At 39.4% G+C, this 12,115-nt stretch overlaps 1 protein-coding gene across 1 annotated transcript in view; it reads right to left on the reverse strand.

Moving 5' to 3' along the window:
• Positions 1-60: 60 nt before the first annotated feature.
• Positions 61-12,115, reverse strand: part of LOC102152733 (RNA exonuclease 1 homolog) — a 35,700-nt gene continuing 23,645 nt past the window's right edge. Inside the window, exons 10-16 of the mRNA XM_038552571.1 lie at positions 11,201-11,314; positions 8,063-8,136; positions 7,791-7,898; positions 6,204-6,319; positions 3,989-4,127; positions 1,636-1,756; positions 61-1,513 (exon numbers count right to left, since the gene is read on the reverse strand). Coding sequence (XP_038408499.1) covers positions 1,446-1,513; positions 1,636-1,756; positions 3,989-4,127; positions 6,204-6,319; positions 7,791-7,898; positions 8,063-8,136; positions 11,201-11,314 — 740 coding nt within the window. The 3' untranslated portion in view covers positions 61-1,445. The remainder of the gene's footprint in view (positions 1,514-1,635; positions 1,757-3,988; positions 4,128-6,203; positions 6,320-7,790; positions 7,899-8,062; positions 8,137-11,200; positions 11,315-12,115) is intronic.

Here is a 12,115-nt window from a genome sequence, read left to right on the forward strand (position 1 = left end):
ATGCAGGCTGTTGCATTTTCACTTGAATTGTTGTGATCTCCAAATAACACAGAATATAAAACAATGTGTTAGACATACAATGACTGTATCCATGATACTACCCATAGCTGTTCTCAAAACGAAGCTTTGAGTTCATGTTTATAAAAAATTAACACTGGTCACTTAGTAAAACATGATTTTGATTGCTTTATAAATATTATACAGAAATCTAGATTAGCAAACATCTCTTTTGTTATGTAGCCTCTCCTCACATTGTCACTTCTTTGCTGTGACAAGATAGTACATTGTTACCTTCTCCATGTACCTCTTTTCCAGAGAGAACAACAAAGTGGCAGGTATTAGTAAATGAGATCTGGCAAAAAGCCAAAAATAGAGAGTGCTAGAAAAAGTACAACTCTCTACACAAAGAATGACCTTAGATACAAAATGACATGATTTTTTAAAGTGGATGAAATTTACCCAAAATATAAAGCCTATGGTTCTGATGAGAATAATATATATGAGATTAGATAAGAAAAATCAATGATCAACACATCTAAAATGGTATGGCATTTTTCCTTTCTTGTATTATTCTGAAAAAATGGGGTATTCTATGTTTATAGAAGCTGTTTTTTATTAAGTGAAATATTTTCATGTCTAAGGTTCAAGATGGTCTTCAATAGAACACATTACATTTTATAATAGAATTCTGTAGGAATTTTTTGAGATGTGAATATTTTTAGCAAAGCAGATAAAGACCCACTGTGAGACAGCATTAGCGTCTAACAGACAAAGAATGAAAGAGTAAAGACTGCAGGGTACAGTCAGTATTTTGCACAATTAATGACAGGATCAGACGGCCTTCCCATATCTTAGGTAATCTTTAGAAACATAGCATTATAACATAAATTTTAACATACTCAATACTCAGAATTTTCTTAGAATTCTGTATTGTGCAAACGAGGAGCCTATATGGATAGGCACAAATGTATAGAGTAACTGGCCTCCATTCCAAGGCAGACACTGCTCACTGTGCATATGGCCATGCCACTGACAGGGTAGTTGGTAATTCTAGTTGTTGTACTTGATTCACTTGTTTAATGTTGGGTGTATTTCATCAGGAAAAAAAACAAAAACAAAAACAAAAAATGTTCTGAGAGCAAGATACACAAACCAGTCAGTATACATCAAGTCCACATATGATGAATCCATTGAATTTGAACTATACTGCTTCTAACATACACACACAATTTACTGTGAGATAACATGAACCCAGTGAATTTTAGAATCTCATTTAATGAAAAGCACATATGAAAGAGGTACTCAAGAAAATTTAGACTGGAATTAGATCTCCACACCAACTGAAGTTTTATACACGAGCTCAAAGGCCAGGCAACTTGCCGAACAATGATCTGGCCATCATTCTCTATGTAATTGCTAGTCTGATGCCTGTGGAAGATCCAGGACTACACCAGGCAGTGGACATTGGCACACAGTGCTTTTAACATAAGCAGAGGTTTTAGGGTTCTCCATCCTAGGGAAGAATCCATAAAGAAAAACCTGAAGTATTTCAGACAGCAGACCTTTTACCATGAATTACATGGTTTGTTTACTCAAGTCAGATTTAGGATTAATCACGAGCAAACAGGCTCTTACCATCATCCTGAATGATTCTCTGCAGGTAGTCAGCTACTAGACTCTTGAGGGATCTTTTGTGAGGCAAGCCTAGCCGATGAGGAAACAGAATTGTCGTGTCCACAACTGAAGAATGAATTAACTGTCCAATGAAAGAGAAATCCTATCAAATTCTCCTCAAAAAATAACAACACTGATAGTAGCAACAATCACCGTAGGAGCAGAACCATGCTCCACAGGCAAGGAATGGAAGGCAGTTAAGATATATTTGTCACTAAGCACTCCACATGGATTATCCATTACAACTTGCAGAGTAACCTAATAAGATAGCTATTTTATTGTTCCTTTTATTATATTCTTTTTTTTTTTTTTTTTTTTACAGCCAAGGGAACTGCAGCTCTGAGAGATTAAGAACAGAGTTAGTAGAGTCTCTGGAAATCAAATCTAAGCAGTCTGACTTGTGGATCCACTTTCTTCCTGTGAGCACCACAGGGGGCAGTATGTGCAAAGAGGTTCCAACAAAGACTTGGGGTGAATGCAGAGCCACGCTCCTCTCACCTTGGGACTCAGCTGAGGGTGTCACACCTCAATTTAGCACATGTCCTATCATGTATTAGTGGCTTACTTGTCTGTGTCTGGGAAGGGGACATGGACAAAGACTCCATCCCATCTACATCCAAATTTCCTGTGCTTATAAATGAAAGATGATGAATAAATTCTTACTGAAGTTCCATAAAGCAGAAAATAAGATAAAAAGAAAAGCAGTCAGATTACTGAAAACATAGAAACTTAGGTACCAGTTAGGATTCTTGAGGACGGGCGCTGTATTTTGAAAGGAGCATGGAAGAAGATTAGCTTCAAGAGTTATTTAAAGACTCCTTGAAAAATGAGGAGTTGGAAATTTAACATTTAGCACCTGGTACCATGTTTAGAAGCACTTTAAATTCTCCTTTAATTTGTCAACTACCAAACAGACACCAGTTCCTAGCTGCAGGGTACTGAGTAAATAAAAGAAGGCGGTGGTGGAAAGAGAAAAATAGGAAAATCCATGGGTTATTTGGATAGAAAAAAATAAACTGATTACAATGAAGAATTGTGATGGTTTGAAATTTTCTGGTCTGGGAGACAAGTGGAATAGAATGGTTCATTAAAAAGGAGAGACAAAGTCATGGTGAGAAGTTCAGTTTGAGACGTGAGATCTCTGAGGTGACAGAGGGACATCCTGGAAGAGTTTTCTCAAAACTTAGGTTCCCCACCTCTTTTTTCCCCATCGTGTGGTAGGTCTGGGTGGAAGCACATCCCAGTCTTATCTGTCACATGCAAAGACAACACTGCTATTTGAAACAAATCTATACTTTGAATACCAGCTTTACAGAGAACAAGGCTGAGATTTAACTATGAAATTTAAATGGCTTTATTTGTATTCTTGCACTAAAGAAGAACTAGCCTATCTCCGCATGAAGGTAAGTCCTAGGGGTAGCCAAACAAATAATCAGCAAAGGTCTCCAAAGTTTAAAAGCTGTACAAGTAGTAAGCCATAGCCACGTGTGGCTATTAAATTTAACCTAAAAAATGAAATCATTTTCTCAGTCACATTAGACATACTGTAAATGTTCAATAACCAATATGGCTAGTGTTACCACAGTAGATAGTGAAAATGTAGAAAGTTCCATTGGATACTAGTGTTCTAGAACAGAGGTAGCCACCAAACTCTCAACAGTACCAAGTTGTAAATATTTTGGGCTTGCAGACCACATGGTCTCTGTTGTAACTATTTAACAATGCTGTTATAGCATGAAAGCAGCCACAGAAAATACAGCAGTGAATGAGAGCAGTGGGTCTAACAAAAAATATCTGCAAAAATAGGTGGCCGTCATGGGCCACAGCGTTCTGACTCCTATTCTAGAACACAGAGCAAAGAACAGATAAATTTTAACCATAAGTGTATTAAAGAGTAGATTTTCAAGTCTAACATGCCAAAAAAAAAATGAACATGACATTTGATTTTGAGCCTACCTACAAGATCTGACTTAATATGAAAAAGCATCTCCAAGTAGGTGAATAAAATAACTTGTCAGATAAACTAGTCTTAACCATATGAATATTAAACACAAGGATTAAAGACAATGTCAAACAATGATTTTGGTTTTATCATAACCAATGGATTTTCTTTTTGATCTGGATGAGCCAAATGACTTTAGCTGTCTTACACTGCTTCTGGTTTATGATGGCTGGGCTATATTATCAACATGGACAGCAAAATTCTTTTTTTCTTGGTTAACAGGACAAATCAACAAACAATGATAACACAATGATAAGGACTACCGTCTTAACACATGTCGTTTTGAAAAATTACAAGCCTGTAATTCTTTACCTTAAGAGCATACAGACTATGTTCAAAGCTATGTCCAATTAGTACAGTGTCAGCACTGAACAGGTTCAACAGGATGGCTTGGACGTCACGGATTGATGTTTTAGTGTTCTTCAAGTCATCTTCCACCACACCAGACAACCTGCCCCAGTAAGACACATAATGCATGCAAGAAGGTAACTCGCTGAATTTCTTGTTATAGTTGGAACACATCACTGACCCAATGTGACTAACATTCACTGAACAAAAAAACAAAGATCTTACTTATTATGACCATCAGTTACCCCTCTATACTAGCTTATATTTACAAATCCTTTATCTGATAAGAGGTTAACATCCAAAATATATATAGAACTCCCATGACTCAACAAAAAAAATTCCAAACAAGCCAGTTAAAAAACAGGCAGAGGATCTGAAGTAGATATTCTTGTAAACATATACAGATGGCCATGAGACCATCATGAGAAGATGCTCAATATCACTCATCATCAGGGAAATGCAAATTGAAACCACAAGGTATCACCTCATGACTGTCAAAATGGCTATGTCAAAATGATAAGAAATAACAAATGTTAGCCAGGATGTGGAGCAAAGGGAACCTTCGTGCACTGTTGGGAATATAAATTGGTGCAGCCAATGTACAATATGTATGGTACACAGTCACATATGCTATGAAAAACATGGAGCTTCCCCAAAAAATTAAAAACAGAACTACCATTTGATCCACTAATTACCCTTCTGGGTATTATCTGAAGAATATGAAAGCACTAATTTGAAAAGACACATGAACTCCAGTGTTTATTGCAGCATTGTTTTCAATAGTCAAGACATGGAAACAACCTAAATATTCTTTGATGGATGAATGGATAAGAAGATGTGGTATAATATCTACAAAGAAATACCACTTAGCTCTAAAAATGAATGAAATCTTGCCATTTGTGACAACATGGATGAACCTTGAGGGTATTAGGCTAAGTGGAAAAAATCAGAGAAAGACAAAAGCCATAGGATTTCACTATTACGTGGGATCTAAAAAACAAAATAAATGAACAAACAAAACCCATAGATATGGAGATCAGAATGGTGGGTTTCCAGAGGGGAAGGCGGTTGGGGGTAGAAAAACTGGCTTAAAGAGACCAAGAGGTATACATTTGCACTTGTAAGTCAAGGGGATGTAATGTACAGCATGGGGACTATCATCTTTAATACTGTACTGTAAATTTGAAAGTTGTTAAAAAAGTAAATCTTCAAAGTCCTTATAAGAAAAAAATTTTTAAACTTTGGTGACAAATGGTAACTAGGTCTTACTGTGATCATTTCACATGTAGACAAATGACAAATCATTGTATTATACACCTGAAACTGATAATATATTCCAATTACGCTTGAACAGTTAAAAAAGATACCTGGCTCCGTCATCAAGCTTAGGGAATGTGATACATGATTCATCAAATATTTGTATTAAGAGGAAATTATTGTGGAGTACTTGGTCTTATCTTAAAACATTGAAAAAATACAATGCACTGAATGAATTTCAAGTTTTTTTTTTGAGACTCAAAAATTACTTATAATGCAAGCCCCACAGTTATCATTTTGTCACTATGAATATCAATAATTACCAAGTACTTCCTGACTTGTTCCAAAAAAGCAGTTAGGAAAGAGTGCATTAAAACCATGGAAGAACAGGGGTGGCCTGGGTGGCTCAGTGGTTGAGTGTCTGCCTTTGGCTCAGAGCAGGAGTCCCGGGATCGAGTCCCGCATCGGGCTCCCCGATTCTCTTCCTGTGCCTCTGCCTCTCTCTCTCTCTCTGTGTCTCTCATGAATAAATAAATAAAATCTTAAAAAAAAAACATGGAAGAATAAGTACCAATAGAAGTACAGCAACTGTAACTCTACTTATGGTTTTTTTTATCAATATACCCCAATAAAGCTGGAAAAAAAACCCAGAAAAATAGATAGGGCTATTCACATGTGGCCAAAATAAATAGGAAAAAAATCCAAAGCGGTCAGGAGAAAGATTAGTATACAAAATGTATTTTTGGATAATAGCAACCTTTATGGAGTTTTTTATGCATATAACCATTTTTATGAACTGTGAGGCAATTTGGGTTAAAAAATGCTGTAACATTGACTCAATAAAGGTACTAAGCTAAAACTCACCTAAACAACATGTTGAATATTCTACATTCTCAAAAGCTAACTCTTACATAATACATACCTGGTGTTATAGTCAATGACTTCATCATCTGGTTTCACAAATGTATCGTAGACCACCTGGAGGCTGGGATCAACCACTGTCACTTGAGTAAGTTCCAAACCTTTGGCTGTATAGCACTGGAAAAGGGGAAATACTAAACTTACATATCATATTCAGTAAACATTTTAACATCTGAAATATCTTAAAGGAATATTTCTAACTAGAATATACAATTTAAGTATATTACTTGGATTTGCTAACAAAAGCCAGTCAGTGGATCTGACGGTCTTATAAAAGATGTTGCAAGCTTTAATTTTTTTTCTTTAATGTTAGTAATATTTCTGCTAATAAAATAATTCCATTTTCTTGGCTTAGTCTTTACAATTATTTTCATTAAGATCAGTGCTATCCAGTAGATCATTCCATGATGATAAAATGTTCTATTTCTATACTAATACAGCAGCCACGAGCCACAGGTATGAGGGATGCCTGTGTGGCTCATCAGTTAAGCTCATGGCTCTTGATTTCAGCTCACATCATGATCTCAGGGTTGTGATATGGAGCCCCGTATTGGGCTCTGCACTGGGCGTGGGGCCTGCTTAAGCTTCTCCCTCTCCCTCTTCGTCTGCCCCTTCCCTACTCACACGTGTACATGCTCGCTCTCAAAAAATAAAATATGGCTAGTGTGACTTAGGGATTGAGTGTTACCACAGTGGAAAATGCAGTTATAGGTCTTGTTGAATGAAAAAAAGAAAATCTTTACCATAAACATATAAACATGGCATTGCAGAGGACGACATGATAATGACAGTGGATTTCAAAGCCTGAAACAGCCTTAATTGTTTCCAGTTACAGACCTCAGCTTCAAACTGAACAAGGCCCTTCTGTATTTATTATAATTAAACTCTACAAATCTGTTCTCCAAATACACTATAGGGAATTAAAATTTTATGTTTCTGTAGAGAAGTTGTTCACATGATGTTTGACACATCCAATGTACGTGGGAATATAATCCCATACTATAGTATATCTGATTTTCACAGTAACCATGGAGTAATTATTAACCCCATACTTTACAGATGAGAGCACCCAGGAGCCTTGCTCTGGGGTGCCTGCGGATAAGTGGTGGAGCTTCCCAGGTCATAGGATTCCAAGTTCTATTTGTTCCCTACTTTTTCCTTTTGATTCTCATATAAAGAAAAATTGCTCTAAGTATTTTATTGTCTCTATAAACAATAGTTTTCAAAAATTTATTCTAGCTTTTATGTTTATTCTGGGGATAATGGGTACTACTTATAACATTTTCTACCCATAGAGTTTCAGCATTTTGAGGAGTAGGATCACCATTGGTGATATAAAAGGAAAAATTAATAAATAAAAAGATGACCAGGGAGCAATTCCTGGCTCTATCCCTTACAAAATATAGGCGTTCCTTTAAGTCACCTAACTCTATTCAACTTTAGTTGCTTCTGAAAATATGTGAACTACACTGCAGAGCTATGTGGGATGGAGATAAAGCCCAGCGAAGTGCTGTTATGCAATGTAGAATGCTCCAGAATTATTCACTTGCAATTACTGCAATAAGGTAAAGAGAAAACACTGACATACCACCTCACAATTCACAGCAAATACGCCGGGATTGCCATCAGGAGGAGGGGACTTGACAAAAGTCTTCACGAATCCCTTGATGTTTTCTTTTTGGTCATGAACGTGAAGCTGAAATAAACATTGCAAAATAAATTACTATATATTTCTGAAGGAGCAATTAAGCTCATAATAATTTTATTAAAAATTAGCTAATTAATTCTTTCAAAGGCTTATTGATCATTGGAAGCAACACCTCTGGTCTTAAAATAAGGACTCTGGATGACAAGCCCTACCTTGGCGACCTGACACCCAGCAGATCCAAGGACACCTCCACAACAGCTGTACCGTGTTTCTAAGCCACCAAGGACTGCAACCAATAAAAAATAAATATCAAGACAGGCAAGCTTTATAAAGCAGAAGTGGCTCACTTCCAGAGCATGTGTCTTACCTTACCCTCAAAGATCTTTAAGGACATTGCTGTGCAATGTGCACTCCACATAGTCCTATTTTTATTTTTTCATTTTTTATAAGATTTTATTTTTTTGAGAGAGAGAAAGAGAGAGCACACCTGCATGAGCGAGGTGTTGGGGGAGGGGGCAGAGGGAGAGGAAGAAGCAGGCTCTAAGGAGCTCGATGTGGGGCTCAATCTCAGGACTCTGGGATCATGACCCGAGCCAAAGGCAGATGCCACCCAGGTGCCCCGACAAAGTCCTATTTTTAGATATTACATAATGAACAGAAAAAATCAACTCCTGGAAACAGAGTTCTTATGGGTTGAACTTAGAAGATGAATTACAATTACCAATGTCCTGAACATCTTCCATCCCCTCTCTTCCTCTTTCCCTCATTTTGCCCTGGTCCCTCAGCAATCCTCTGGTATCACTTTTTTTTTTTTTAAAGATTTTATTTATTTAATGAGAGAGAGAGAGAGAGAGAGCGAGCGAGCACAGGTACATGAGTGGGGGGGGGGGCAGGAAGAGGGAGAAAGAATCTCAAGCAAACTCCGCTGCTGAGTAGGGAGGCCCATGCAGGGCTTGATGCCAGGACCCTGTGATCATGACCTGAGCCAAAATCAATAGTCAGTTACTTAACTGACTGAGCCACCCAGGCATCCAGGTGTCACTTTTTTATTGTGCTTTGACTTTACCTCAACTATCTTTTCAAAGTGCCCTACTCCTTGACCTTTTCTCTCTACTAGAGCCCTCTGGTTGAGGGGCTCCAACAACCACCTTCTCCCTTCTTGTGTCTGAGTTGTTGATCTGACCCGAGACATCACCCAGTTATGTAGACTTGAGACCACAAGATGGCGCTTCCAGCCTTGGCTGGACCTACCAAAGCCTGATGCCCTCTCCTTCTGCATCTCTGACTGGCACTTTGCACATTTTCACAGCCATAATCCCAAGCCTTTGTATCTCTTTTCTTACTCCACTCCCATATTCCATCTCATCTGCTCCCTATTCACCTCACCCCTTCTTTCCTCGGCCGAGGTGACATTCTCCCAACTGTTCCATCAAGTCCTGTCTCCAGTGGTTTCGGCACCTGTTTTCCTTTATTTTTTTATTTTTTTATTTTTTTTGGCACCTGTTTTCCTATAAAATGTGGTTAAGATTGATTTTCCTGAAGCACATATACATTATATCATTTTCCTCAAGTTGTCCCCTGGTGCATTACTGATTAAATGCAAACTTCTCAGGCTGGCACTGAAGGCTCTTGCTTAACCAGCCTTACATTACTCCCCCAATTTTGAAACCCCACAGCTTTATGATGAGAAGGGGAGACAGAGAACCAGTAGTAACACAGCATCTATTATAAGCCAGGACTTTGACATGTATCAGCTCACTGAACTGCCACATAAAGCTCATTCAATGAAGGTGGAAACGAGAGCTCAAGGGAGCTTTAATAATTTGCCCAAGGTCTCAGAGAAAATAGGTGGGAAAAAAAAAAAAAAAAGCCCTAAATTTCAGGTCTGCTGGCTGCAGAGTCCTTGTTCTCTTCATTACGCTGTGTTGTCTGGTTAGCCCAACTGGTCTGTCTGCTACACTTACTCTTCCTTCCCATCTTCCTTCTTTGTTCTTCTTTTGGAATTCACAGTCCCTCCCCCATCTGAAACTAAGCCTTCTGTGCTCTCAGCACTTAGGCCAAACCTGCCTGATTTACTTGACGATTTATCCATGTTTATCTATTGTCATTCAATCATTCAATTCAATGCCCACTGTTCTGTTCTATTTCCTTCTCCCTGCTTTATCTCCTTCATACTATTCATTACAGTCCCATTCATATTCATGCCCATCTGTACATCAATAATTTATCTGTCCACCCATTTACCCAAATATTTATTGACAGCCCATATGTGTCAGGTACTATGCTAGGTGTTGAGGGAACAACAGAGAGAAAAAACAAGAATGGGTGGTGGTCCCTCCCAAAGCTTTCAGTCTTTTGGAGATGGCAGATGAATGACTAGATCATTCCAGAATGTAGTTAAGTGCAATGAAAGGAAGAGGCAGATGTTGGGACAGAAGAGGGTTAGACCTCTTTCAGATGGTGGGGCTGGGAAAGGACCTTGTGGAAGGACCCGGCCATGACAAAAGCAGAGACAACAACAGACAAGGAAGCTCTGGACAGAGGGCCAGGGTGCTGTGAAGGGGACAATGGACAGCATGGATGATGGCGGGGTGGAGGCCACATCCCCCAAGGTCAGCAAAGTAACTGAAGGCTTTTAATCAAAGCTGGGCAGAGACAGGACTGGAAATGTGATATAAAAAGTTATCCTAGGGGCTTGGGGTGAAAAATAGATTTGCGGGGATTAAGGGGTGACAGAAGCAGTGAGACTGAGCAAGAGGGCAGTGCTGCAACTGAGGACAGCAGTGGGGGTGGCTTGGACCCAGGCAGGGGCACCTGAGGAAGGTGGAGAAGGAGCAGGTTCAGGCCATATCTCGGAGCAGGAACAAAGGAGACATGTGCACGGCTAAGATACAAAGGTGCCCAATGGGGAGACAGGATGGCACCCGGGTTTCTGGTTTGCGGAGGAAAAACACCCAGTTGACTGGACTGTAGCCAATTTACTGTGTCGCAGGGAAGATTGAGGCCGACATGGGAAGGAATCAAGAGTTCATCACTCACTGCCGGGCGGGGTGGCAAAGAAATTATTCTAATCCTGGCAGGTGCAAAGCAGGTGAAGACTGGAAGGAGCTGACTGCCTGGAAGTCCCCCGCACAACTGTCCCAGCCTGGGAGCTCCCTGGGCCCACAGGCCACAGGGTAGGAGGCAGTGCTCAGAGCTAGGTGTTCAGGATTCAAGCCTCACTAAGTACTGTCTCTCTTTGCAGGACTGCATTTAACACATACAGTGAAGGGAATACTTCATTCCACTTTTCCCTCAACAGCTCGGGCACTGGCCGGTCACCCAATGAAACACAACTACCAAGCACTTGCCTTTATGACTCAGCACAGGGCCGAAGTGGTAGTTACATTCTTCTACCCTGCAGTGTTTGCCCGTGGATGTCACACCATATATTTTCCCACAACGACAGCATATCTTCCTTGAAGCTAAAACAAAGTAGGAAGTAAAATTATTCATGAATATATGGAAAGAAAAATGGATGGAAGTACAGGGAATTACTGCCTGTGCATTCTTGATCATGCACGGATTATACACTCAGTGCTGACCACGAAGTCACAGGAAAGGAACAGAGCTACTCAAAGGAATATTTGCGGGTGACCCGCTCATGGTACCAGGGCTGCCCTTCCCCAGGCAGGCATCCCCTGCTTGCCTCCAGACTCAGCCTAGTGCCAGATAATTGTGCACCACAGTGTGGCTGGAGCCAACTTGATGAGCTATTTATGTTACTACACAGGAGCTCCTGAAATAGGACGCCTGTCTTATTATTTTATCCCTTTTACACATATAGTGACCTGTAGGTATATTAAGGATATCTGAGCTTTTCATTAGATCCAGTTATGAATACTTTTTATTAATAATCCTTAAGCTGGTTCTGATGACAGTAGCAACTTTTATCTGAATGTCTATTATGAGCTTCTGAGGCAGGCACTGTGCCAAGCGCTTCACATGCATTCCTGGAACTGATTCTCACAACAGCCTGATGGAGTAGCTACTACAATCCAGAACTGGGTAAACCAAGGCTTGGGAGAGGTTAAAGGACTTATCCAGCATCCAAACCCAGATTTGCCTTCCCCCTTCAGAGCCCACATTCTTAACTGGGTGAAGGATTTAGAAAAAAAATAACACAAATGACAAAGATAATCCTGAGAAAAGTTGTTAACCATACAAAAGAGAAATATTTTCTAGTCACTGAAAAATATTTCTATAACTGCATTTCAAACTCTAAT

This window comes from Canis lupus, chromosome 11 (genome assembly GCF_011100685.1).
Source record: "Canis lupus familiaris isolate Mischka breed German Shepherd chromosome 11, alternate assembly UU_Cfam_GSD_1.0, whole genome shotgun sequence".
NCBI classification, from domain to species: Eukaryota; Metazoa; Chordata; class Mammalia; order Carnivora; family Canidae; genus Canis; species Canis lupus.